The following is a 27,737-nucleotide window of genomic DNA, read 5'->3' on the forward strand; positions in this document are numbered from 1 at the left end:
TGTTACAGTTGTTAAGCAAATCACTGCCGTTAAGTTAGTAACACAGTTGTTAAATGCCACCCCATTGACTTTGCTTGTCAGAAGGTCTCAAAAGCGGATCATGTGGCGCGGTAACCGCCACTAATAGGAATCAGTTGTCAAAGCGTCTGAGTTTTGGTCACTTGGCTATTGGGATGCTGCAACAGACCTAAGTGTGAAAGATGATCATAAGCTCCTTTTTTTCACAACCGTTGTGACTTTGAACAGTCGCTAAACAAACGCTTATAAGTTGAGGACTCTCTGTATTTGCATTCATTGGAGAGAAAGGGTTTATAAGAGAGTAACCACGCACACAGCGGGGAATACACATTGAAAGGAATACGCTAAACATGGCCAGACACTGGAAGGATCGATGTAACTAATTAAGGTCAGGGGGAACTGACCTTGTCAACTACCTGGATAGCATTTTTAGAGACTCACTGCAACTATAAAACAGCTCAGGAAAATACATTCTTTAGGTAACGTTCCCACTCTGGATTGTGAAGAGGAAAATGCCTGCTAACTAACTCTAATGGCAAAACACATGACAGATGGAGTGATGGTCATAACCATCAGCACTGGTCGCAAAGTGGCTTTTTTTCCCCGGTCGTAGCCACAACCCGTCTCTACCCAAGGCAGAGAACTAGACTACCGTATTTTTTGGAGTATAAGACACACCTTTTTCCCTCAAAAAAGGAGGGTGAAAGTCTGGGTGTGCCTTATATACTGAATACAGCATTTTTGGCCTCCAGAAACACCCCCCCCTCACCAAAAGGGCTGTGCAGAGCCTTTAGGAGACTTCCAGAGTGCTCCTGGGGGCTGGGGAGTGCAGAAATGAGCGAAAAACAGGCCAATTTTTGCTTGTTTTCAGGTCCCTCCACCCTCCACAACACTCTACAAGCCTCCTAAAGGCTATTCATGCCCTTTTTTGGGGGGGGGGGGGAATGGGCCCATTTTCACAAAAAAACAGGCCGTTTTTTGGGAGATCTGCAGAGTGCAAAAACTTTCTTAAAATTTGCCTCTTCAAAATCAAATTCAAAATGAGCCAAGGTGGCGCAGTGGTTAAATGCAGCACTGCAGGCTACTGCTAGATCAGCAGGTCAGCGGTTCAAATCTCACCGGCTCAGGGTTGACTCAGCCTTCCATCCTTCCGAGGTGGGTGAAATGAGGACCCAGATTGTTGGGGGCAATATGCTGACTCTCTGTAAACCGCTTAGAGAGGCCTGAAAGGCCTATGAAAGCGGTATATAAGTCTACTGCTATTGCTATTGCTATTGCTATCTTGGTGCGTCTTATACTCCGAAAAATACAGTATATATTTTAATAACTTGGTCATTAAATCTTTTTTCTTATGGGGTTCTAAATGAAATAAAATAAGCTAATGAAAGGTTCTTGCACCATGCCGGAGCCCTGGCAATGCAGGATTGAAGGACAGCCACCACACCTGATCCTGAAGGTTAAAATTCCCCTCCAGTCAAGCAGATGGGTCACTGACTTAAAAATACCTAAATTCCTCCTGATCTGACTCTCTTTTGACCTTCATCCAATGCATTGCCCTCTTCAGAAGTGAACTGAAACTCTCCTCCGTCCAGTTCCTATATAGCACACTGGTTCTTGAACTTGGGCGAACAAATCATGGTTACCGTGTTCACTTAACAGCAATGGTCTATGTGAAGAAGTGGTTGGTTTCCACTTCACCCTTGAACTGCCCAAACACACATTGCATTCAAGCTGAGTTACATCTTGAGTTAAGCTGGACATTCCTCCCATCTAAATCAAACATAGGTTTCTTTTGGTGGTAATGTCTGATAGAACAGGGCTCTCCAAATGGGGCAACTTTAAGACATGTGGACTTCCAACAGTCAGAATTCCACAATCGGCCATGTCTTAAAGTTGCCCCATTTGGAGACCCCTGCGATATATGTCCCAGGAGAACATAGCTTGGTTGGCAACTTCAAAAACTGTTTCTGGAGGACAAGCCGAGTTTCTATTTGGATTTGATTCTATACTCCAAGTAGAACCAATTTGATTGGATTCTATATACATGGTTCTTGATTTACAACTAAAATTGAGCCCAAAATTTCTGTAATTAAGCGAGGCATTTGTTAAGTGAATTTTGTCCCATGTTACAGCTTTTCTTGCCATAGTGAATGCCTACAGTTGTTACATTAGGAACATGGTTGTTAAGTGAATCCGCCTTCCCTGTTGACTTTGCTAGTCAGAAGATCACAAAAGGAGATCATGTGTGACCCCTGGGAGATTGCAACCGTCATAACCATTAGTCAGTTATCAAGTGTCTGAATCTTGATCACACGGCTATGGGGATGCTGCCACAGTCATAAATGTGAAAGGTTATATCATAAGTCATTTTTCGCAACTTGTTAACTTTCAACAATCACTAAACAAGCGCTTGTAAGTTGAGGACTCCCTGTATTTGCATTCATTGGAGAGAAAGGGATTATAAGAGAGTAAGCAAGCACACAGTGGGGAATATACATTGAAAGGAATACACTAAACATGGCCTGCCACTGGAAGGATCAATGTAACTGATTAAGGTCATTAATTAGCATTTTTAAAAGACTCACTGCAATTATAGAACATGGTTGTTAAGTGAATCCATCTTCCCCATTGACTTTGCTAGTCAGAAGGTCCCAAAAGGGGATCGCGTGTGCTCAGGACACTGCAGTCGTAAGTACGAACCAGTGGCCAGGTTTCTGAACTTTGATTACGTGGCTGGGGGTTGCCCCAACAGTTGTAAGTCAAATGGTCCTAAGTCACACTTTTCAGTGCCGTTGTAACTTTGAACCGTCACTAAACGAACTCTTGTAAGTTGTCCTGTAGTGGCTCCATCACACATACCTCCGTTGTGTAGTACAGAACGAGAACGTGAGAGGGCCACCCTGCCCTTACCCTCTCTGAGAAGATCAATCCACCGAGGGACCAACATCAGTGCTACAGATCGGTTGAGAAACTGGGTCAGCAGGAGAGAGAGATAAATACACACACACATCCACATCTGGCTGGGCCTTAAAAATGATAAATCTGACCTGGCTGATCCACGTGATCTCATCTTTTTTTTTTTTTAACTCGAGGTTCCGAAACGGTTTGGTCAACTTCTCCTTCCCTTCCCTTTTATTTATTTCCCTTTGAAGAACACCCATTCTCAGGCCTGCCTGAAGTCCTTCCTGGAGTGCCACGGCCTGTCCCTCCTCTGGATCTGGATGGCGGAACTTGGGGACAGCAGAGGAAACACAGCCAACAGTTTGAAGCTGCAGCTGGAGGTCCGTGGCTGGAGTTGACGTGGTTGCGCCTGGAAGGGCACCCGTTGAGATGAACCAATGAGCCGAAGAGGAGAGACCTGAGTAGTCTCTGAGCTTGGGGGGGGGGGGGGGGGGGGCTTCCTTATACGCATGGCCCAACTGGGGAACACGACCGGGGGCTAAAAGCAGGGGTGGGACTCACTTACTTTCCCTACCGGTGCTCCAATGCGAGCGCTTGCAATGCTCACACGTGCCCCGGCCATGCATGGGCTCGTCCTTCCGCGCATGTGCTTCGATCGTGCACGCGGCTTGCATGCATGCACACAGCTTGAAAACGTGCCTAAATAGGACGGGATAGAGGCTGGGCGGGGTGGGCCCAAAATTTCCACTACCAGCTGAATGCCACCTCTGACTAGAAGGGAGTTTGCAAGTGGAGAGGAGAAGGAGAAAGGGTGGAAGAGGAGGAGGACGAGGACCGTGGGATCCTGTGGTGCTCTCTGAGCTAGGTTTCCTTACAGACGTTGCGTGAGCCAACTAGGGATCGTCATCAGTGTTAGAAGGGAAGGGGGTTTGCAGAGGGAAGGAGGAGGAGAAAGGACTATGGGGTCTTTGATGCTCTCTGAGCTGAGTAATTTTCTTGCAGACGTTTCATAACCAAACTAGGGAACATCATCAGTGCTAGATGGGAGGGGGGAGTGTTATGCAGAGGAGGAGGAAAAGGGGGGGGGAAAATGCCTTCATCATGACCGAGCTGAGTAACGTCATCAGTGCTAACTGAAGAGGCCCAGTGGAGAGAAGAAGCTTTCCTCAGCTTGGGCACGAATCCCTTTCCTATTTCCCCCCGTGGCATCATCACTTGTTCCATCTGAGCATTGTTTTCTTTGCTCACAATTATGTTGCTGATCAGCAAAGGAAGTTGGTCAACAACTTCCTTTTTAAGGAAGGGCGGTGTGGGGGGGGGGAAACACTGCAGAACCCTTTGCATAAACCGGATGCCATTTTTAAATCTCCCTCTGAGGGCACATTGCCAGTTTGAAAGCAGAAAAACAGTTGGATTTGACACATAAGTAGCCTCAAGCTGAAAATTATTCTCAAATGAGAGGCCTTCATTTTAAGGTTTTATATGCATACAAACTGCAGAAGGCATTTCCTGGTTTGGCTTCCATACATTAATTTCAAACAACATCACAAATTATATGGGAATAACTGGGCACTAAAGCAGATTATTTCCAGATTTTGAGAATTGGGAATCAATTATATGCTTCGTTTCCAACCTTGAGTGGACTACAAGTCTCAGAATTCCCCAGCCAGAAGGCATTAAAATAGGTGCACAACAACTCCCAGCATTCCCCAGGGAGCGTTCTTTAAAAGGGGAGGGCCAATTCCCAGAATCCCCCAGCCATTATTCTTTAAGAGGGGTCCACTCCCAGAGTTCCCCAGGGAGCATACTTTAAGAGGGGTGGGCTTCAAGTCCCAGAATTCCCCAGGCAGAAGGCTTTAAAATAGGTGGACTTCAAGTCCCAGAATTCCCCAGGGAGCGTGCTTTGAGAGGGGCTTCAACTCCCAGAATTTCCTAGCCAGCTATGCTTTGAGAGGGATGCCCCCCCCCAACTCCCAGAATCCTCAAGTCAGCATGCTTTTAAGAGGAGGGTTCTGAGTAACACATCCAAAGAAATCAGAACCACATGGCAGGAACATTCGTCAGAACCATGTTTATGGGGCACATATCGGCACAGCCAGTGAAAATCAACTCTGAATGTTTCCCCGTGGCTCCCGTGTAATTAAAAGAGCAAAGATTTCCCTCCCCAGGTTTCACAGGTCACATTGTTCAGTCAAAGCAGTTGGTGGGCTCCCCCATCCCTTTTGCTCCTCCTCCTGCCACCTGTTGGGATGACCTGGCCTTTATTTTGTCCTTGAGGAGCTCTAGCTATTTTCCCTTCGTCCTCCCCCGGTAGTCTGTGGCAACTGTGGAGCAGCACAAGATAGCTTCAGCCAGCTTCAATTCAGAGTTGACAGGGCAGCTTCAGTTCACAGAATTCCCCAAGCAAGCAGCATACTTAAGGGGAGTTCTGGGAGTTGGAAGTTCACAAATCTTAAAAAGTTGACGAGGTTGGAGATCTTTCCTCTAGAAGATCGGTGGTGGATTTTGTAATTGCCAGAAAACGTGAGTGGTGAGATTTGTTTTTCTGGGCAGCGGAAGGGAGAACACTGAACCTATGATGCACTGCCACTCCTTTTACGTTCTCTGGCATGTTCTAAACCCTCTTTGCTGATGTAGACATGTCTCTTGTTCCTCTGTCGGAAGGAGCAGGTGTTTGGTCTTCTGATGAACCTTCTAGAGTGGGTGGCCAATATCTAGAATAGTGGAAGTGCTCTCTGAGCTAGGTGGTCAGGACCCAACTAGGGAGCAGCATCAGTCCTAGAAGGAAGGAAGGAAGGAAGGAAGGAAAAGGAAAGGCAGAAAGAAGAAGGGAAGGAACGAAAGGAGGGAGGGAAGAAAGGAAGGACTGTGGGGTCCTTGGTGCTCTCTCAGCTGGGTCGTTTCCTTGCAGACATTTCCTTACCAAACTAGATGACTGCATCAGTGCCACCAGGCTGAGAGACCACCAAGCACCCCGCTGTTGAACCCTGAGCTACAGATATTTTCTTGTGTCAGAACAATTGATCCATAACCCAAGTCTGGTTAATGGAGAACTGACCGCCCTCGTCTTGTGTCCGCTGAACAGATCATCAAGACGTTGGAGCTCCTGCCCATCCCTAACAAGAACATGCTGGAAGAGAGCAAAATCCTTCCCATCATCCAGCGTTGGGCCCGGACCAAATCCGCCATCCCGCAGCTGAGCGAAGGAGACGGCTATTCCAGCGAGAACACGTCCCGCGCTCACACGCCCCTCAACACGCCCGACCCGTCCTGCAAGCCTGTCCTGGAGGCCGAGATGGACACCCCGAAGAAGGTGGCCTTGCGGAGGCTGAAGATCATCAGCGAGAACAGCATGGACAGCGCCCTCTCGGACACGGCCAGCGAGATGGAGCTGAAGGAGAACAAGGAGGACCTCGACCCTCCCGACGACCTGCCGGCCGAAGCGGCGGACGAGCAGCCCCCGGAGCAGGAAGCCAGCAAGGAAGCCACCACGGAGGCCTCGATGGACACCGCCAAGGCTCCCGCTGCGGCCGACCAGGAGGCGGAGCCCGAGGGGGAGAGCAAGGAGACCCACACCCCCAAGCTGGAGGACCCCGTGGCTGCCGAAACCCCTTCCCAAGACGAAGAGGAGGGCGTCTCCGATGTGGAGAGCGAGAGGAGCCAAGAACCGACTGACAAGTTGATGGATCTCAGCGACTTGGCTACTAAACTTCTGGACGGCTGGAAAGAACTCAAAGTAAGTTGGATTCTTTGGTTAAAGTTGGTCTTGAAAGATTTTTTTTTTTTTAAAGCCTATTTGTTTGTTCGTTTGCTTGGTCACGTTCTCACGTGCAAGTTCCCTTTCGAGAGGAGAAGGAAGGAAGGAAGGAAGGAAGGAGTAACGGAATGGGATGAACTTAAGTCTTAGATGTGCTTGGAGGTTTAATGATGGCCAGCATGTCTACTTCCCATTTTGACCCGTTTTATTTTTTTTTTGCTGTGTGATTTTATACCACAGAAAGCTCCCATTTGGCTCAGCCGTAGAGCAGAAATGAAAAGTCAGACCCTCTCTCGACAGGGGGGCCCTGCATAGTATAATTAATTGATAACAGCTTAATTAGTGAAATCAATAATTCAAATTTGAGTAAACTGGACTTCCAGCGGGTTGATTTCCAACAGAATGGAAGCCCATTCTCCTACAAAGTGGATTTTTTTTAAAAAAATGCCAAAGCAGCTGTGGATTTTCTGACCAGTGCAGGCATTCCTCGACTTACGGCCATTCATTTAGCGACAGTTCAAAGTTACAACGGCACTGGAAAAAAAGTGACTCAGGGCCGTTTTCCACGCTTACCTTTGCAGCCTCCCCAGGGCTGCCCGATCAAAATTCAGAAGGTTGGCCACTGCCTCATATTTATGACGGTCGCAGTGTCCTGGGGAGGGTTATGTAATCCCTTTTTGCAACCTTCTGACAAGCAGGAAGCCAGATTCACTTAACAGCCATGTGACTAACTTAACAACCGCATTGATTCACTCAACAGCCATAGCCAGAGAGGTCGTAAAATGGGGCAAAAGCTCACTTAACGATGGCCAGGCTTTGCGACAGAAGTGTTGGGCTCCTTTATGGTCGTAAGTCGAGGACTACCTGCAAAGTGAATTTTATCACTCATGTGATCAAATTCTTCTCCCTGGGACATTGAACACAGTCTCCTGCAAAGCATTTGAAAGGCTTTAGAAACCTGTTCTGCATTTTCAAGAATAGAAAATAGTTTAGAAAGGTTCGGCTTCCCCAGGCGATGTTATTGTTACTGAGTTGTTAGTAACTTAGCACAGGAAAGAAACGGAGTTCTTGAAAGACCAACAAAGGGAAAAACCGTCCTATAGAAGCAGAGATAAATACGTAGGGAGATTGGATCCTGTCTTTCAATTATTATTTTTCAGAAGTTACAAATCTCCACAGCAGTAATTCTAAACCTTTGACAAGTTTAAGAAGGGTTGGACTTCAAACCCCAGAATCCCCCAGCCAGCTATGCTTTAAGAGAGGAGGACTTTTAATTCCCAGAATCCCCCAGGCAGCTATGCTTTTAAGATGAGTCGATTTATTGGGAATTCTGGCAGTTAAAGCCCTCTTAAAGGTTGAGCAATGCTGCTCTATGTAGTAAGTGAAGAGGGGATGACATCTTGGTGTAATTCACTATTCCTTATTGGTTATTCTGTATTCAGGGCTCCCCTGTAGCTCTGATTGAAGTAGAAATTATTGTGAGTTTGTGACAGGCTGCTTTCTGACATTAAGTGCCTTAGGGAGAAAACCTCGCTGCTTAAAGTACCGTTTGTCGAACTAGAAGGGCTTTGTGTGCGCCTAACAGTCGCCCATGCGTGTTTAGTTCGTGTCCCAGATTTTGATGCGTCAGTCTACACCCTGAGAGCTAGGCCAGGAAGATTGGGGGGGGGGGGGAGCTAGATCTGAAAAAAAAAATTCTAAAAGCAGTTTAATGATGTTGAAGCTTGAGAATTGACAGAATTTAAGTTCGGCATGAAGTCAAGGAGAGAAAAATACATATATATATATATTTGCTAAGATCCCCTTTTTTTTTTCCGTTTCCTTTTCGGGCTACCTCTGGCTCTTGGCTCTAATTTTGGCCAGCTCTGGAATCATTCTCTACCCAAGGTTACCATTTCAGGCATGAAAGCTAAATCCACCTAGCCCTTTTGGTGATCACGTAGCTGCACTCAGAAAGGTTTTTAAGGGCTGATTTTGGATATATGGATGAACGAGATCTCCAGTTGCAGGATCTCCATGCATTGCCAGCCATGTATCCGAAATCTCTCATGTTCCCACGGGCGGGCAGATCTCAGGTTTCTCCTACCCGTTGCCATGGCATTAAGAGTTAGCTGCTTCTGTCTGACGTTTCCAAGAGTTTGATGTGAGATCGTTCAAGAGAAATCCAACCTAGAATTAGAGCAGTTTCCCAACAGCGAGAACTATTAATCAATTAAATCAGCTCGCCTCCAGAAATTGTGGAGAATGGGCGGGCGTTTGCCTGCAGTAAGATAGGGACTCCTGCTCGAGCAGGGGGTTGGACTAGATGGCCTCCAAGGTCCCTTTCCAGTCCTTGATTCCATGTTCTAAAACATTGGACAGCCACTCATCCTGAATGACACGAGGCAGACCTGGGCATTTCACTGTCCTTGTCCGGCCTGTGTAGGTAGCTTTTAAATGAAGGGCAACGCCTTTTTGTTGTTGTTTTTGTTTTTGTTTACGTTTGTGCGTGCGCACTTACGCACCCTCACAGCCCTACACAACAGTCGCAGTTTTTCCTGGGGAAAATGAATTGCTGGTATAAGGACTCCTGCTTTGGCCAGGAGGTCGGACTAGAAGACCTCCAAGGTCCCTTCCAGCCCAGATGAAAAGCTAGGATATAGGTAGTCCTCAATTTGCGACCGTTCATTTAGTGACTGTTCAAAGCCACAACGGCAATGGAAAAACAACAACAACGGGTGGAGTTGTGTATGGAGCGTCTCTCCATCATCGTCCAGGAGGTCCTGGGTTGTCCCCAAAGGTGCTTTTCTTCCCAAAAAGACAACTGGACTTTCTTTTTTCTTGCAAACCTTTTGCTTCTTATCAAAGAACTGAAGAATCTTCTTGGGTGAGAAGCGAAACGTTTTCAAGGAGAAAACAAAAAATAAAAATAAAAAAAGAAATTTCCAAGTTTCGGGGACCAGAGGGTGTTGAGTCCGAGGGTCTTGGAAGCAACGTGTCGGTCATACCCTTCCAAGCCGTCCCTCGGAAGCCTCCTCGTGTGGGCGGGTGGGACTTGAAAGCTGCGTCCTCCACCCCAAACCCCCCTCGACCTCTTCACCCTGAGCCCCTCGTAGTAATTGCAACCATTTCCATGCAGCTTCTCAGGGCAGCACGGAGCTCCTTAACGTCCCCAGCTGGCCCACAGCTCCCATTTTCAACTCCGTCCTCCCGAAGAATGGAAAAACCCGTGGAAGAGACAAAATGTCCCAGCGAGATGGCTGGCAAGCTGCGTGATGTATGAGGGATAGGCTGAATTCAGGTCGGAAAAATGAAAAGCACAGAGGTGGCTAAACTCTTTGAGGCTGACGTAAATTTGGGGGCGTCCGGCAACGACGCTCGGGGAACCACCCCCTTATTCCTGGCAGGAGAGCCGGATCGTGTGAGCTATTCGTTTTATTTTACACACCACGCGCACTTCTTTGCACACACCTGTCGCCCTGGCCTTGGCGTGTCGAGGGCTTCGCTGGCGGGAAGGCCTCGAACCCAAGCCAGGGTCCATATCCGACATAGAATCCACCTTGCAAACCGGCACAACACACACACACACAGACCCGATAATGAAACCCCTGTACGTTTTCAGCACGGGTTTTATGCACCCTTTCCCCCCCCGCCCATGATGGGAAAAGGGGCATGGCTCTCCCCGTGCTGAAAACGGACACCGTTGTTGCGCTAACGAACCGTCATTGCCTTTGTTTCCGTGGGCTCGCGCCAAGAGCCGGAACTGGGGACGAATGATTGACAGGTAAGTCTTGCATAAAGACGGACGAAGTTAGCCCTGCAGGAAAGCGCCCGGCGTCTTTACGGGAGGGTGAGTAATGGTTCCAGTGCTGCCCACCTCTCCAAATTCGGCAAAACCGAACATGATGTCTTGCCTTGAACATCATCCAGGTTGGAAATTCTTCACCACCAGCCGTCCCACCATCCCGAAGCCCAAGAGCCAGTAGGTCCTCCATAAATATTTGCTTCCATTACCCACAAGCCTCTAGTTAAATGTAGATCAGCTGAGCATCCTTTAGTCATTATCTCCAGGCTAGTTTCATGCTGTTTGTCTTGGGTTTATTTTGTGGCTGCGACTTGTGAGTCAGTGGTGGACAGTTTCCGTGGAGGTGGAGGTAGAGGGCATTTGACAAGGGGTTGACTATTGTCTGCTTCCTCGGGCTGAGGTGAGTGAACTGGCCCAAGATCACCCCTCATTGGTTTTGTGGATAAGGCAAGTCTAGAACTCCCAGTTTCTAGGCAGATGCCTTGAGCACTGCTTCTCAATCTCAGGAAATTTAAGGTCTGTTGACTTCCTATAATCCCATATCCGGCATGCTTTAAGAGGGGAGGACTTTAACTCCCATAATCCCCCAGCTGGCATCCTTCTAGAGGAGTGGGCTTCAACTCCCATAATCCCCCAGCCAGCATGCCTTAAGAGGGGAGGACTTCAACTCCCAGAATTTCCCAGCCGGTGTACCTTAAGAGGGGAGGACTTGCCCTCCCATAATCCCCCCAATCAGCAAGCTTTAAGAGTGATGGCCTTCAGTTCCCAGAATCCCCTAGCCGGCATGTGTTGTGGCCCACCAGCAGAGCTGGCAACAGATTCGGACAGTGGGCAGGTTGGGGGGGAATATGGGCCAGTCCTGGAGTCTGGGGAAGGCTCTGAGGAGGGCTCTGTGTCGGAGGCAGAGAGGAGGCCAGGGCCGTCTGACAATTCTCAGCTGCCTTCGGAGTCCGACATCAGGGAGGCAGAAGAACAGCTGGAGCCTGTTCCCAGTGTACGCATGCGCAGAGTTGCCAGATGAAGGAAACAGCTAAGGAGCAGGGGTTGACTTGGGAGTAAGGCTACAGGTGGATGGTGAATGGCCCCTCCCAGAGGAAATAAAAGAGGAGCGAAAGGGGAGTGGAGTTTGCAGGAGACAGTTAGTTCGCTTAATTGGTTTGTGACTCTCCGAGACTCCTGGCTAAGTTTTGCAGATATCGGCCTGGCAGCTCTCCAAGCCAGATGAGGTCTGTGACCGTAAATCCTCCCTTGAAAGACTTTGCTGGATGGGAAGGAGCAGAATTCACAGTCAATTAATAAAAAGATTTTTTGTCAGGACCAAGAGTTTGCTTCGTGCTCTTGGGAAGCTTAGAACAACCTGCTCCTAGAGGGGAAGGATTCAGCTCCCATAATCCCTCAGCCAGCATGCCTTAAGATTTATCCTTAGTAAGCACCAGATATGTAACCTTCCATATTGGAAGACGCCCATGTCACAATTAAATTTCTCTGCAGCGTGCAGGTATACGGTCTCATGATTAAGACCTTAACTCTGCTAGTGGAAAAAATGTGGACCATTTTTCAATTTCAAGACGTATTAAAACCTCTAAACTTTTAGCATTTTCCCCATAATTGGAAGTTTATATAGATAATAGGTGGTCCTCGACTTACTTCCGAGGTGGGTAAAATGAGGACCCAGATTGTTGGGGGCAATATGCTGACTCTCTGTAAACCGCTTAGAGAGGCCTGAAAGGCCTATGAAGCGGTATATAAGTCTACTGCTATTGCTATATTGCTATTACTGCTGCAATTGAGAGTAGAATTTCTGTGGCTAAGCAAACACTTGTTAAGCAAGTTGGGGCCGATTTTATACTCTTTTGTGCCACAATGGTTATGGGAATCTCTGCAGTTATTAAGTGAATCACATGGTCTTTAAGCAAATCAGGCTCCTCCCCCTCCCCCCTTGACTTTCCTTGTTGGAAGCTGGCTGGGACGGTCGCAGAAGGGAGTCACTTGACCCCAAGGACGCTTGAACCATCATAAATATATACCAGTTTCCCAGTACCTGAATTTTGGTCCTATGATGGAGGGGTCATAAGTGAGAGGAGAAAGCATAAATCCCATGTTTGTGTGTGTGTGCCGTCATAACTTCAGGCGGTCACTAAATGAATGGTGGTAAGTCAAGGATGATCTTTATTCTTAGGGTGCAGATACTGTCGCCCCAGAACAGAAGTTACAGGGGGGAACCCTAATTACTGATGCTCTTTCTTGATGGCATCAAGGGTAAATGTATAGGGTCCATCCTGTTGCCCAACAAGAAATAGTTCAGGGTGGCTGTTGTGGCCCACCAGCGGTCAACAGGGCTGGCAGCAGATTCGGACAGCGGGGAGGTTGGGTAGGAACCTGGGCCAGTCTTTGAGTCTGGGGAAGGCTCTGTGTCGGAGGCAGATATGGAGCCGAGGCCGTCTGGCAGTTCTCAGCTGCCTACGGAGTCAAGACAGCAGTGAGGCAGAGGAACAGCTGGAGCCTGTTCCCAGTGTGTGCATGTGCAGAGTGGCCAGACGAAGGGAACAGCTAAAGAACAGGGGTCGACTTGGGAGTAAGGCCACAGGTGGATGGTGAATGGCCCCTCCCAGAGGACATAAAAGAGGAGCGAAAGGGGAGTGGAGTTTGCAGGAGACAATTAGTTCCCTTCATCGGTTCGTGGCTCTCAGAGGCTCCTGGCCAAGTTCTGCAGAGATCGGCCTGGCAGCTCTCCAAGCCAGATAAGGTCTGGAACCGTAAATCCTCCCTTGAAAGATTTCGCTGGATGGGAAGGAGCAGAATTCACAGTCATAAAAGGGATTTTTGCTTCATGCTCTTGGGAAGCCTCAGAACAATGGCATAAAAAGGGAATTACAAGTAGCCCTCGACTTATAACAGTTCATTTAAGTGACTGTTTGAAGTTACCACATTGCTAGAAAGAGTTTTTCACACTTGCAACTGTTGCGGTGGCAATTGACTCATATTTACGATGGTTGGAATGGTCCCGTGATCAAAATTCAAACACATGGCAACTGATTCATATTTATTATGATGGCTGCAGCGTCCCAGGGGGAAGGGTGTCACCAAATCCCCTTTTGCCACCTTCTGACAAGGCGAGGCAGATTCCCTGGTCGTTCCCTTCAATGGGGAAGCCGGCTTCCCTTAGCAATTGTGTGACTAACTTCACAAATGCTGTGGTTCACTTAACAACTGTGGTAAGAAGGGTCGTAAAATGTGTCAAAACCACTGTCTCACTTAGCAGCAGAAATTTTGGGCTCTGTTGTGGCCAAAAGTCGAGGACTGCCCGTATCCCTTCTTTCGCATTTTGGGTGACTGAGCTGAACTGATTCCTGCTCTCTGCTTCTCACTGAATCTGTTGAAACCTGAACCAAAAGAAAAACAAAAATAGAAAAATCCAACATCTGGCTTTATGCTACCAATCCAGGCAGTCCTTGACTTAAAACCAATTGCTTACCTACCTGTCAAGTTCTGATAGACTTTACCTGGGAGGTCACTTACGTCTGAAGTCCCAGTGGCCATTCAAGTGAAGGGTTAATAGCACTTTACAAGGCCATGGTAAGGCCAACACTTGGAACACTGCATTCAGTTTTGGTCGCCACGATGTAGAAAAGATGTGGAGACTCTAGAAAGAGTGCAGAGAAGAGCAACAAAGAGGATTAGGGGACTGGAGGCTAAAACATATGAAGAATGGCTGCAGGAACTGGGCATGTCTAGTTTAATAGAAAAAAGGACCAGGGGAGACATGATATCAGCCTTCCAATATCTCAGGGGTTGCCACAAAGAAGAGGGAGTCAAACTATTCTCCAAGGCCCCTGAGGGCAGGACAAGAAGCAATGGGTGGAAACTAATCAAGGAGAGAAGCAACCTAAAACTAAGGAGAAATTTCCTGACATTTGAAACAATTAATCAGTGGAACAGAAATTGCCTCCAGAAGTTGTGAATACTCCAACACTGGAGGTTTTAAAGAAGAGATTGGACAGCCATTTGTCTGAAATGGTATAGAGTTTACTGTCTAGGCAAGAGGTTGGACTAGAAGACCTCCAAGGTCCTTTCCAAATCTATTCTTTTCCTCTTCTTACATGACCATTGGTCGGGTGCTTGGCAACCGATTCTATGTTTATGGCCATTTCTAGTTTATCACAGTCATGTCACCAAATTTTAAGATGTTTTTGCAGAAGAGTGACATTTTATTTGCGTTTTTGGGCAAAACTGGCCCATTGTGAACAAGTGGTTCACTTAATGACCAACCTGCGTGGGGAGGCGGGGGTAGAGTTACTTACATCCCAGATTTGAAGTTCCAACAGTTGTGCACACATAAACCTACCATGCTCATGTGGGTCACATTTCAGATGCTTGATACCTGGGCTGTTTGCAGCATCCCATGGCCATATATGACTACTGCCTTATGATAGTTTTGTCAAAAACTATCTGGCTGCTATTTTCTGAGTTTTGGCAAAATTGGCTCGAGAGCAAGCCATGGGTTCACTTAATGACCATGGTGTTCTCTTAACAACTCTCACAAATGGAATCAGAAAATGGAGCTGCTCCCCGGTGATATGGATGGAAGGAGGGAGGGAGAGAAAGGAAGGATAGGAAAAAAGGAAGGAAAGGAAAAGAAGAAAGAAAGGAAGGAAAGAAAGAAAGAAAAAAAGAGAAAGAAAGAAAGAAAGAAAGAAAGAGAAAAACTTTTTACAACCCCCACATCTCCCACAATGGGCAGACTCCATTACAGTGCTAACTCGATAACTACTTGCAGTCTGAAACCACACCCAATGCACACACTGAGAGAAAGAGAAAAGGATGAAAGCAAAGGGACGTTTTGTGCTCTCTTCACATCATCTTTTTTTTTAATGCAAGGGAACAGTAAAAGGTTGGGGAATTTATTTATTTTTGTCCTTTTTCCAAAATTGTTCTCATAAACCGTGGGAAGTTTTGTTTTTCCCCCCACTCCATTTGGCTGCGTGACAAGAGTTTTGCTCGCAAAGTCTTTCTTTGGAATCTCTTACATGTCTGGGAATTTCTTTTTTACTTTTCACACTTAGTAAACTTGGTTAAAAACCTTTCCATCTGTCTCCATGGAAGGGAGGAAAAATGTTAGTTGGCCCTTCCATGAGGACAGAAGGAATTGATTATTTAGGGATCCCCGGTGTTCATACTTTTATGCAACTAACCATAATCTCCACCGGATCTTGAGGAACCGATTCATATTAATTATTAATTATAATACCGTATTTTTCAGAATATAAGTTGCACCAAGATTTTGAAGAGGCATTTTTTTAAAAAAAGTAGGTAGGGAGGGAGAGGGATAGAGAGAGAGAGAGAGAAATACAGTAGGTAGGGAGGGAGAGTGAGTAGGTAGGTAGGTAGATAGAGGAATAGAAAGAGAGAGAGAAATACGGTAGGGAGAGAGAGAGTATGCAGGTAGATAGAGGGAGAGAGAGTATGTAGGTAGATAGAGGGAGAGAGAGAAATACAATAGGTAGGGAGAGAGTGAGTAGGTAGATAGAGGGAGAGAGAGGGAGAGAGAGAAATACAGGAGATAGGTAGGGAGAGAGAGTGAGTAGGTAGGTAGGGAGTGGGATAGAGAGAGAGAGAAATACAGTAGGTAGGTAGGGAGAGAGAGTAGGTAGGTAGGTAGATAGAGGAATAGAGAGAGAGAAATACAGTAGGTAGGGAAAGAGAGAATATGTAGGTAGAGAGGAAAATACAGTAGGTAGGGAGAGAGTGTGTAGGTAGGCAGAAGGATAGAGAGAAATACAATAGATAGGTAGGGAGAGAGTAGGGAGGGAGGGGGAGAGAGGGGGAAATACAGTAGGGAGAGAGTAGAGAGAGTAGAGAGAGAAATACAGTAGGTAGGGAGAGTGAGTAGGTAGCTAGATAGGTAGAGGGATAGAGAGAAATACAGTATGTAGGTAGGGAGAGAGAGTAGTAGGTAGACGGAGCGAGAGAAATACAGTAGGTAGGGAGAGAGTGAGTAGATAGGTAGGTAGAGGGATAGAGAGAAATACAGTTGGTAGGTAGGGAGAGAGAGAGTAGGTAGGTAGGTAGAGGGATAGAAAGAGAGGAATACAGTGAGTAGGAAGAGAGAGTAGGGAGAGGACAGAGAGAGAAATACAGTAGATAGGGAGAGAGTGAGTAGATAGGTAGATAGAGAGATAGAAATACAGTGGGTAGGGAGAGAGTGAGTAGGTAGGTAGGTAGACAGAACGAGAGAGAAATACAGTAGGTAGGGAGAGAGTGAGTAGATAGGTAGGTAGAGGGATAGAAAGAGAGAGGAATACAGTGAGTAGGGAGAGAGAGAGGAGGGAGAGAAATACAGTAGATAGGGAGAGAGTGAGTAGATAGGTAGAGGGATAGAGAGAAATACAGTAGGTAGGTAGGGAGAGAGAGAGAGTATGTAGGTAGATAGATAGAGGGATACAAAGAGAGGAATACAGTGAATAGGGAGAGAGAGAGTAGGGAGAGGAGAGAGAGAAATACAGTATAGGGAGAGAGTGAGTAGATAGGTACGTAGAGGGATAGAGAGAAATACAGTAGGTAGGGAGAGAGTGAGTAGGTAGGTAGATAGACGGAGCGAGAGAGAAATACAGTAGGTAGGGAGACAGTGAGTGGTAGGTAGGTAGAGGGATAGAAAGAGAGAGGAATACAGTGAGTTGGGAGAGAGAGTAGGGAGAGGAGAGAGAAATACAGTAGATAGGGAGACAGTGAGTAGATAGGTAGGTAGAGGGATAGAGAGAATTACAGTAAATAAGGAGAGAGTGAGTAGATAGGTAGGTAGAGGGATAGAAAGAGAGGAATACAGTGAGTAGAGAGAGAGAGAGAGGAGGGAGAGGAGAGAGAGAGAAATATAGTAGATAGGGAGAGAGTGAGTAGATAGGTAGAGGGATAGAGAGAAATACAGTAGGTAGGTAGGGAGAGGAGAGAGTATGTAGGTAGATAGGTAGAGGGATAGAAAGAGAAAGGAATACAGTGAGTAGGGAGAGAGAGTAGGGAGAGGAGAGAAATACAGTAGAGTGAGTAGATAGGTAGGTAGAGGGATAGAAATATAGGAAGGGAGGGAGTAGGTAGGTAGACGGAGCGAGAGAGAAATACAGTAGGGAGGGAGAGAGTGAATAGATAGGTAGGTAGAGGGATAGAAAGAGAGAGGAATACAGTGAGTTGGGAGAGAGAGAGAGTAGGGAGAGGAGAGAGAGAAATACAGTAGATAGGGAGAGAGTGAGTAGATAGGTAGGTAGAGGGATAGAGAGAAATACAGTAGGTTAGTAGGGAGAGAGAATGTAGGTAGATAGGTAGAGGGATAGAAAGAGAGAGGAATACAGTGAGTAGGGAGAGAGAGTAGGGAGAGAAGAGAGAGAGAAATACAGTAGATAGGGAGGGAGGGAGTAGGTAGGTAGTGAGAGGGATAGAGAGAGAAATACAGTAGGTAGATAGGGAGAGAGAGTAGGTAGGTAGATAGAGGAATAGAGAGTGAGAAATACAGTAGGTATGGAGAGTGTGTGTAGGTAGGTAGGGAGAGGGATAGAGAGAAATACAATAGGTAGGGAGAGAGTAGGTAGGGAGGGAGAGAGGGGGGAAATACAGTGAGTAGGGGAGAGAGTAGGGAGAGGAGAGAGAGAAATACAGTAGGTCGGGAGAGTGAGTAGGTAGGTAGGTAGGTAGGTAGGTAGGTAGGTAGGTAGAGGGATAGAGAGAGAAATACAGTATGTAGGTAGAGGGATAGAGAGAGAAATACAGTATGTATGAGAGAGTGAGTAGATAGGTAGGTAGATGCATAGAGAGAAATACAGTAGGTAGGGAGAGAGAGAGAGTATGTAGGTAGATAGGTAGAGGGATAGAAAGAGAGAGGAATACAGTGAGTAGGGAGAGGAGAGAGAGAGAAATACAGTAGGTAGGGAGAGAGTGAGTAGGTAGGTAGACGGAGTGAGAGATAAATACAGTAGATAGGGAGAGAGTGAGTAGATAGGTAGACGGAGTGAGAGATAAATACAGTAGATAGGGAGAGAGTGAGTAGGTAGGTAGACGGAGTGAGAGATAAATACAGTAGATAGGGAGAGAGTGAGTAGGTAGGTAGACGGAGTGAGAGATAAATACAGTAGGTAGGGAGAGAGTGAGTAGGTAGGTAGACGGAGTGAGAGATAAATACAGTAGATAGGGAGAGAGTGAGTAGATAGGTAGACGGAGTGAGAGATAAATACAGTAGATAGGGAGAGAGTGAGTAGATAGGTAGACGGAGTGAGAGATAAATACAGTAGATAGGGAGAGAGTGAGTAGGTAGGTAGACGGAGTGAGAGATAAATACAGTAGGTAGGGAGAGAGTGAGTAGGTAGGTAGACGGAGTGAGAGATAAATACAGTAGATAGGGAGAGAGTGAGTAGATAGGTAGAGGGATAGAAAGAGAGAGGAATACAGTGAGTAGGGAGAGAGAGTAGGGAGAGGAGAGAGAGAAATACAGTAGATAAGGAGACAGTGAGTAGATAGGTAGGTAGAGGGATAGAGAGAAATACAGAAGATAGGTATCTAGATAGAGGGAGAGAGAGAGAGAAAAAGAAATACAGTAGGTAGGGAGAGTGAGTGAGTAGGTAGGTACCGTGTTTCCCCGAAAATAAGACAGGGTCTTATTTTCTTTTGACCCACAAAATATACCTTGGGCCTTATTATCAGGGGAGGGCTTGTTGTTTTGGGTTGCTGGGAAGCTGCTCTCTTGCGTGGGCTCCCAAAGAGCCGGGCACAGCCTCAGGGTCAAACAGCTGTGTTGCGCTGTTGCAGCAGTAACACAGCAGCCTTGAGGTGATGACGCTCACGATCAGTCACCCGGCAACCCCCCTTTTGAGCCGGGCACAGCGCCATTCACTAACCTAGGGTTATCACCAAGCCGCAGGAGCTCCTCTTTGCCGCTCCCACGGCTCAGCGCCTTCGGAATGCCCCTAGGTCAGTGAATGTCTGGAGAGGGGGGTTGCACAAGTGGCTTTTCTGCTCCCTGCTTGCGTGACTCCCAGGCTCACGATGCCCTTGCCTAACTCTACCTGCAGAGCCAGGGCATCTCCGCTGCTGCCGCCACCGCATGGCTTTTTCTGCAGCTTCCAAAGCACAGAGGTAGGCAGTTCCGGCAGTTGCCGCTCTGGGAGTACCCTCTATGGTTGTGGGCTGGCTGCTGGCAGTGCGTACTTCCAGAGCATACAACCATCTGACCAACCTAGCGGTATCCTGAAGGCGCCAAGCAATGCGAGCGCCTTTGCCCCCCCATCTCGTTCCCGCGGCTTGGTGCCTTCGGGATACTGCTAGGTCGGCGAGTGGTGCTCTGCCTGGCTGGAGGGGGGGGGGATTGTCCAGGGGGCTTATTTTCAGGGGGTGCTTATATTTTTGCCCACCCGAAAAATGTGCCATGGCCTTAGTTTCAGGACAGGTTGTATTTTGGGGGGAACACGGTAGGTAGGTAGGGAGAGACAGAGACGGTAGGTAGGTAGGTAGGTAGATATTTCCAGGTGTATTTATCCATGTGCTGGAGAAGGAAATTGCTGACAGCCTGCAGCACCTAAGACTTGTTTCTGCTGGCACAGTAATCACTCTAACGAAAGAGCTTTCTGAAAGGAGGGGGGGGTTGCACTCTGCAAACCTCCCAAAAAGGGCCCATTTTTCACGAAAACAGGCCCGGTTTTTGTCAAAAAATTGCATGCATAGCTTTATGGAGGGTTATAGAGTGCTCCTGGGGGCGGGCAAAAACGGCCCATTTTTTGTTCATTTCTGCCCTCCCCAGCCCCCAGGAGCTCTCTGAAAGCCTCCGTAAGGGTATGCACTCCGTAAGGGGGCGGGCTTCGGAAGACAGAAAAATGCTGTATTCGGTGTATAAGACGCACCCAGATTTTCAGCCTCTTTTTTGAGGGAAAAAGGTGCGTCTTATACTCCGAAAAATACGGTATTTGTATTTTCTATCCTAGCTTGTAATAATTTTTAAGCAGGACTAACAGATTTAACTACTACCAGTAGTCCTCAAAGTACGGCCACAATTGAGGCCAAAATGGCCGTTGTTAGGCAAGTGGTTAAGTGACATTTCCCCATTTTACAACCTTTTTTGCCACGGTTGTTAAGTGAATCACTTCAGTTGTTCACTTAGTCACAAGGTTGTTAAGTGAATCCGGCTTCCCCATTGACTCTTGCTTGTCGGAAGGTCACAAAAGGGGACAGACTGCGACCGTCATAAATGTGAGTCAGTTGCCAAGCGTCTGAACTTGGATCGGGTGACTGGGGATGCTGCAACAGTCGTAAGTGTGAAAAAGGATCTTAAGTCCCTTTATTCAGGATTGTTGTCGCTTCGGTCACTAAGTGAATGGTTGTAAGACGAGGACTACCTGTATTTGAAAGCAGCATTGCAGTTGGTATATTAGGGAAGGTAATATCGGGATGGAAACATTAATTATTTTGTTTAATAACATACACACACACTAGTTTATGTATTTGTTTAGAAAAGGTATTTGACCACTCAAACTCACTCAAAAGCCTTACAGAAATAATACTTCAGTAAATCCCCGCCAACAACTCGATGGGCTGCGTATCTCCCTGGGGTCTCCAGGTCCGTTGGGACAGCCATGTTTTCAGAGACTTAGAGAAGAAGGTCAGTGTGGGCGCCAGTCTTATCTCTGAGCCAAGAGCCAAGGTGGCGCAGTGGTTAAATGCAGCACTGCAGGCTACTGCTAGATCAGCAGGTCAGCGGTTCAAATCTCACCGGCTCAGGGTTGACTCAGTCTTCCATCCTTCCGAGGTGGGTAAAATGAGGACCCAGATTGTTGGGGGCAATATGCTGACTCTCTGTAAACCGCTTAGAGAGGCCTGAAAGGCCTATGAAGCGGTATATAAGTCTACTGCTATTGCTATTGCTCTTCAGGGTTGATATTCCACAGGGAGGAAGCCACCACAGAGAAGGCCCTTCTTCTGGGCCCCACCAGATGGACCTCCTTAAGAGAGGAGGCCCATAACGTCTCCTGCCCTCCTGCTCTGGATGTGACTGTCGCAAAGGTGCTTTTTCAGGAGGCCACTGGGCTTTTCTTTGAAGGTGTTTCGTTTCTCATCTAAGAACCTTCTTCAGCTAAAGACCAGAAGTGAAGAAGCTTCTTGGATTAGAAGCAAAACGTCTTCAAAGCAAAAAAATAAGAAAAGTCCATTTGCCTCCTGAAAAAACACCTTTGGGACAGCCGTGATTCAGAATCTCAATAGACTTATGGATGGGACTGGAAAAAGAGGGCCTTTCAAATAACAGAGGGAGCTACCATGGAAAAGGCCCTTCTTCTGGGTCCCCCCAGGTGAACCTCCTTAACCTGACAGGGCCCACAAGTATGGGTGATGTTTCCCCTCTCATACCTGGGATTTAATTCATGACTTCCAAGCTTAATTTAAAATCACGGTTTTCTTATCCATGCTAGCTCATAAATATACCCTGTATGTGAGGTAGAACTTCCATGGCCTTCAGCCAGCATGGCACATCTGCTTTGGATGATGGCGGGTGGGCTTCATGATCTCTGGTGGGCCCCAGGTTGATGAAAAACGAACTAGGAAGAATTAGGAACAAGCTTAGATTTTGAAATTTGTGGTGATGAATACAGTATTTTTGACTTCGGCAAAGGTTGCATGTAGAACAATTTCATTCTTTCTGATTTTGTGTAATAATTTCCTGTGTTGATTTTTGTTATTTTTATTATATGTTATGTTATGTTACATTGCATTATATGATATTGTACTATGACATGATCTTGCATTATTTACTTTACATATTATAATATAATTTTATTATTATTAGTATTACATTATAGTACTATATTACATTTCATATTTCACATATTACATGTTCTATTATATCATGTCAATAATAATTGATGGCTTGAATGTGCCGTGGCTGACCTTTACTTAGCCTTTGGTGTTTTTCATTGTAGGAGGTTTACCGAATCCCCAAGAAGAGTCAAGTGGAGAAGGAGAGCAGTGGTACGTATGCAAAAACGGCCCTTTTTGATGACTTCCGGAGCAATGTTTCTTAACCTTGGCAGCTTTAAGATGGATGGACTTCAACTCCCATAATCCTGGGTATTTCAATCCACCCATCCTCAAGCAGCCAAGATGGTGAAGCGCTAATTTATAAGCTCACAGCCAGGGCTGGAAGACATATTGGGATCATTGTGGAAGAGGAGGAGAATGGGCCTCAGATTGACTGATTGATATGGATGGATGGATGGATGGACGGACGGACGGACGGAGAGGCAGATAGATATCTATGGTTAGGTAGATTATGGTTGGATGGGTGGATGGATGAATGGATGAATATTGGTAGGTGGGTAGGTAAGTTGATAACGGATGGGTAGATAGATATGGACGGGTGGATAGACAGGCAGATAGATATCTATGGGTAGGTAGATTATGGGTGAATGGATGGATGGATGTAGGTAGGTAGGTAATGGATGGGTAGGTAGATATGGATGGATAGATATATCTATGGGTAGGTAGATTATATATGGATGGATGGATATAGATAGGTAGGTAGGGAAGTAGATAACGGATGGGTAGGTAGATAGGGATGGATGGATGGATGGATGGATGGATGGATGGATGGATGGATGGATGGATGGATGGATGGATAGACCAGCAGACAGATATCTATGAGTAGGTAATGGGTGGATGGGTGGATGGATATAGATAGGTAGGTAGGTAGGCAGGTAGGTAGGTAAGTAGATAATGGATGGATAGGTAGATAGGTAGGATGGGTGGGTGGAGAGACAGGCAGACATATCTATGGGTAGGTAGATTATGTATGCATGCATAGATAGATGGATGGATGGATGGATGGATGGATAGATGATAGACAGACAGACAGACAGACAGACAGTTCATTCTTGCCAAGTATTGGGGCATTATTGGCCTGGCCACTCTCCAAGCCTGATAAAGGTCGGTAATTGTGACCTATCTTGAAAGACTTTGCTGGAGAGGAATTCACTGTACATTAAATAAAAGGGGTTTATCGGGACGAGCTTCATGCTGCTGGAAAATCCAAATCAGCACAGACAGACAGGCAGGCAGGCAGTTAGAGGAGCGAGGGAAATTAGTGTTTCTAAACACTAACAATCCTGTTGTTTATTGCTACTCTGAACAATCCATTTACTTGTTTGTTTGCTTGTGTGTTTGTTTATTTTGCCACCCATCTCCCCACAAGGCAATTCTGCAGATTGGCCACTTTGATTAATTTTCCCTTTGTTTTTTCCCACCTCGCTTCCCAATTCTGGTTAGATCCGGCCTGGTAGTTAATGAAATGTCCCCTGTAGTTGATCCGGCCTGGTAGTTAATGAAATGTCCCTCCTGTAAACCACCTTTGTTTTTCCTGCTACCAGATCACGGGAGAGAGGCGGTGGGCCGAGACACCCCCGCCACCCCCAAAAACCAGAGCAGAGAACGGGACCCCGAGAGGCAGAACAAAGAGAAGAAGAAACGGAGGGAGTCCTTGTCCCCCCCTTCGGCCTATGAGCGAGGCACCAAGCGACCGGAGGACCGGCAAGTTGGGAAGGGTTCAGCCCACTTTTACGTTAACACTTTCAGGTAGTCCTTGACTTACGACCCTCCGTTCAGCGGCGGAAATTGTGACCACGCTGAATGAAGGGGCTTGGCAGCCAGTGCTCAAAGTTACAACTACTTGTTTAATAGGGGGGTCAACAAAGCAATCCTGAGCGAGTCAATCACGAGGGCGCCTCGCTTAATGACTGCAACGGACAGCCACTTTGCAGTTATTAAGCGAGGTATGCACGCGACAGCCTCGCTCAACGATGGTTATGGTCTCCATTATGATCATAATTAGAGCACTGCCTGTTGTTAAATGGCTGACTGGTTGTTAAAATAGCAACATGGCCGTTAAGTGAATCTGGCTTTCCGTTGACTTTGCCCGTCAGAAAGTCACACACACACACACACACACCAGGACATTGCAAAAGTGATAAATACGAGTCAGCAGCCAAGGGTCTGAATTTTGATCATGTGACCATGGGGAGGCTGCAATGGTCGTAAGTGTGAAAAACGATAAGTCGCTTTTTTCACTGCCATTGTAACTTCAAATGGTTTCAAGCTGAGGACTTAACCTGAATTATGGTGCCTGGGAGTCCAAGGCAATTTAACTTTTTAACAGGGTGGTTTGTTCTTGTGGATATGCTGCTGGCTAGACGCTGGGGAGTTCTAGTCCCACCTGATTCGCTGCACGCGGCCATCTCGCACTCAGCCCCATTTTCTCTCCCTCCCTCTCTCTCTCCGCAGCTATGACACCCTGGCCACGAGTTCGAAGAAGAAGGTTCGGCTGAAGGACCGCAGCAAACTCTCGACCGAAGAACGGCGGAAGCTCTTTGAGCAGGAGGTTGCTCAGCGTGAGGCACAGAAGCAGCAGCAGCAGCTGCAGAACCTGGGCATGGCGTCTCCCCTGCCGTACGACTCCCTGGGCTACGGGGCCTCCCACCCCCCGTTCATGGGGTACCCCCCGGGCTACCCCATGCAGGCCTACGTGGACCCCAGCAACCCTAACGCTGGCAAGGTGCTCCTTCCCACCCCCAGCATGGAGTCGATGTGCTCGCCAGCCTCGTACGAGCCCTCCCAGGCTCTGGTGGGCCACACCATGGAGCCCAGCCTGGCCACTTCGCAGCCTGTGCCGGTGGTCCAGCACGTAGGAGCCCCCCTAGAGGTGTCCACACCCCAGTATGTGGCCCCCAGTGACCCCATGGTCCACCAGGAGCCCGGCGTGGCCGTCTTGCCTGTGGCGGCGCCTGGCCCGGTCCAGGGACAAAGCTACGGCGTCTGGGACTCCAGCCAGACCACTGTGGCAGTGCAACCCCCCTACTCCTCAGCCCAGTCTCAGCCCACCATCTATTACCAAGGACAGGCCTGCCCCACCGTCTACGGAGTCACCTCGCCTTATTCTCAGACCACACCGCCGATCGTGCAGGTAATCTCGCCAAGGTGAAGTTGCGGCAGAATTGGCCTTCCGCCAGGGTGGTCTTTTGGGGCAGGTGCTCAAAACGGGACTGCCCAAAGCTTGTTGAGACCATCTATGGATAGTTCTCAACTTATGATCACAATTAAGTCCAGAATTTCCATCGCTAAGCAAGGCGGGGTATTCAGAGAGTCATGCCCAATTTTATATCCTTTTTTTTGCCACTGTTGTTAAACGAGTCACTGCCATTAAGTGAGTCGTGTGGTTGTTAAGAAAATCCACCTTACCCTATTGACTGCTTGGCAGGCGGTCACAAAAGGGGATCACACAACCCCCCGGGACACTGCAAGTGTCATAAATATGGGTCAGCTTGACAAGCGTCTGAATTTGGAGATGCTGCAACAGTCATAAGTGTGAAAAACAATCATGAGTTGCTTTTTTCAGTGCCGTTGTAACTCTGAACGGTCACTAAATGAACTTCTATAAGTTGAGAACGATTCATACAATGTAAGTTCTATAAGTTGAGGACAATCCTTGGAAATGGCTCTTCCGTTTTTGTTGTAGAGTTACGCCCAGCCAAGTCTTCAGTACATCCAAGGACAACAGATTTACACCACCCATCCTCCGAGTGTCGTGGTGCAACCCACAACCGCGGTCGCCACTATTGTCACAACTGGACAGCCCCCACCGATCCAACAGGTAGAGATGGGAGAAAGCTTGTTCATTTCGTGTCACGGTACCGTCAAGACATGCTGAATAAAAAGGACTCTCTAGTACGAGTGGTCCTCGTTTAACGGTGGTAATTGGGCCAGGAAATTGCTCCGTTCATAAGTTGAAAAACCACGTGAGCCCACTACTTAGGGAGGATACTTTCACCCTTCTCAGTTGCTGTTGTTAAGCAAGGACTTTGTGGGCTGTTAAATGAGGACCTCACGCAACAGGGAGTTCTGATTTCCTGCTGGCTTCCCCATTGTCTTTGCTCATTGGAAACCAGCAGGAAATGTCACAAGTGGCCCTGGAGACGCTGTGGTGGCTGCAAGTATGGAGTCGGGTTGTTAAGTAGTATTTATTCAGCTCCGTGATAAGTTCAAGCGGGCGCTGAATGGGTAGTTGTTAAACGAGGACCCTTTTACAATGGCATTTCTGAACTGCTTGAGGATGTGTGAAATTCCGCAGCCGGCCACACATCTTCAAGGATCCAAGGTTGAAAACGCTCCCTTAATAGCCATGTGTTCCAGGTTACTCTTCCCAGCGGGGGAAATATTCCTAAAAAGAATCCTGTCCTTTTTAAGCATAAAAAACAGGCTAGAAATACTGAAGTTTTTGAAGATGCTTTGAAGATTGACTTCCCTTCCCTTCTCTTTCTCTTCCCTTTCTTTTCCTTCTTTTTCTGTTCTCTTCTCTTCCCATCCCTTCTCTTCCCTTCCCTTCTTTTTCTCTTCCCTTTTTTCCTTTTCTTCTCCCCTTCCCTTTCTCTTTTCTCTCTTCCCTTCTCCTTTTTTTACCTTTCCTCTCCCTCCTTCTCTCTCTCTCTCTCTCTCTCTTTCCTTTTGCTTGTTTTCTTTCTGTCTCTCTCCTTTCTCCCCCTTCCTTCCTTCCTTCCTTCCTTCCTTCCTTCCTTCCTTCCTTCCTTCCTTCCTTTCTTTTTCCTCCCCCACCCCCCTTTCAGCCAGAGTTGGTGGTGGCCAACAACCTCTTAGACCTTCCTCCTCCATCTCCTCCCAAGCCCAAAACCATCGTCCTGCCCCCCAACTGGAAGACAGCCCGCGATCCGGAGGGCAAGATTTACTACTACCACGTGGTCACCAGGTAAGGCAGGGCCTGTTCCTGAAAACCCCAGCCAGCATCGGGGGGGGGGGGGTGGCTTTTGGGGCGGGGGGGGAAGGGGTTGGTGTGTGTGTCCAGGACTGACAACCCTGTTTGTGCAGGCAAACCCAATGGGACCCGCCCAACTGGGACAGCCCGGAAGATGACGCCAGCCTGGAGCACGAAGCCGAAATGGATCTTGGCACACCGACGTATGACGAAAACCCCATGAAAGTGAGTCGGAGGGAAGCTCCCCCTGATAGGCCTAGTGTGGGTTTTCTAGCCCAAGTCCTACTCAAGTTACGGCCCAAACGCTTAGCAACCGTTCAAATGCGCAATGGACCCGGAATAGGAAACCCATGGCCCAGGTTCTAAGTTACGCTTGGTCAGAAATGGAGACGCTGCAGATGATGGAGACTCTTTTATTAACACACTTATTGTTTTGTATTGTATAAAACATGCATTGTTTTATATTAATAAATTAAAATACCTGTAGTAATTATATTTAA

At 47.3% G+C, this 27,737-nt stretch overlaps 1 protein-coding gene across 1 annotated transcript in view; it reads left to right on the top strand.

The window, feature by feature from the left end:
* The window catches only part of SETD2 (SET domain containing 2, histone lysine methyltransferase), a gene marked incomplete at its 3' end in the record, with an annotated part of 62,293 nt that extends 34,831 nt beyond the window's left edge, over positions 1–27,462 (top strand). Inside the window, 9 exon segments of the mRNA XM_087712375.1 lie at positions 3,171–3,299; positions 6,005–6,655; positions 9,795–9,932; positions 22,403–22,451; positions 23,846–24,005; positions 24,756–25,434; positions 25,987–26,121; positions 27,092–27,231; positions 27,351–27,462. Coding sequence (XP_087568501.1) covers positions 3,171–3,299; positions 6,005–6,655; positions 9,795–9,932; positions 22,403–22,451; positions 23,846–24,005; positions 24,756–25,434; positions 25,987–26,121; positions 27,092–27,231; positions 27,351–27,462 — 2,193 coding nt within the window.
* Between the last annotated feature and the right edge of the window lie 275 nt (positions 27,463–27,737).

Source organism: Thamnophis sirtalis, unplaced genomic scaffold, assembly GCF_051295495.1.
Source record: "Thamnophis sirtalis isolate CommonGarterSnake01/CBP01778 unplaced genomic scaffold, rThaSir2_p1.2 scaffold_4, whole genome shotgun sequence".
NCBI lineage: Eukaryota > Metazoa > Chordata > Lepidosauria > Squamata > Natricidae > Thamnophis > Thamnophis sirtalis.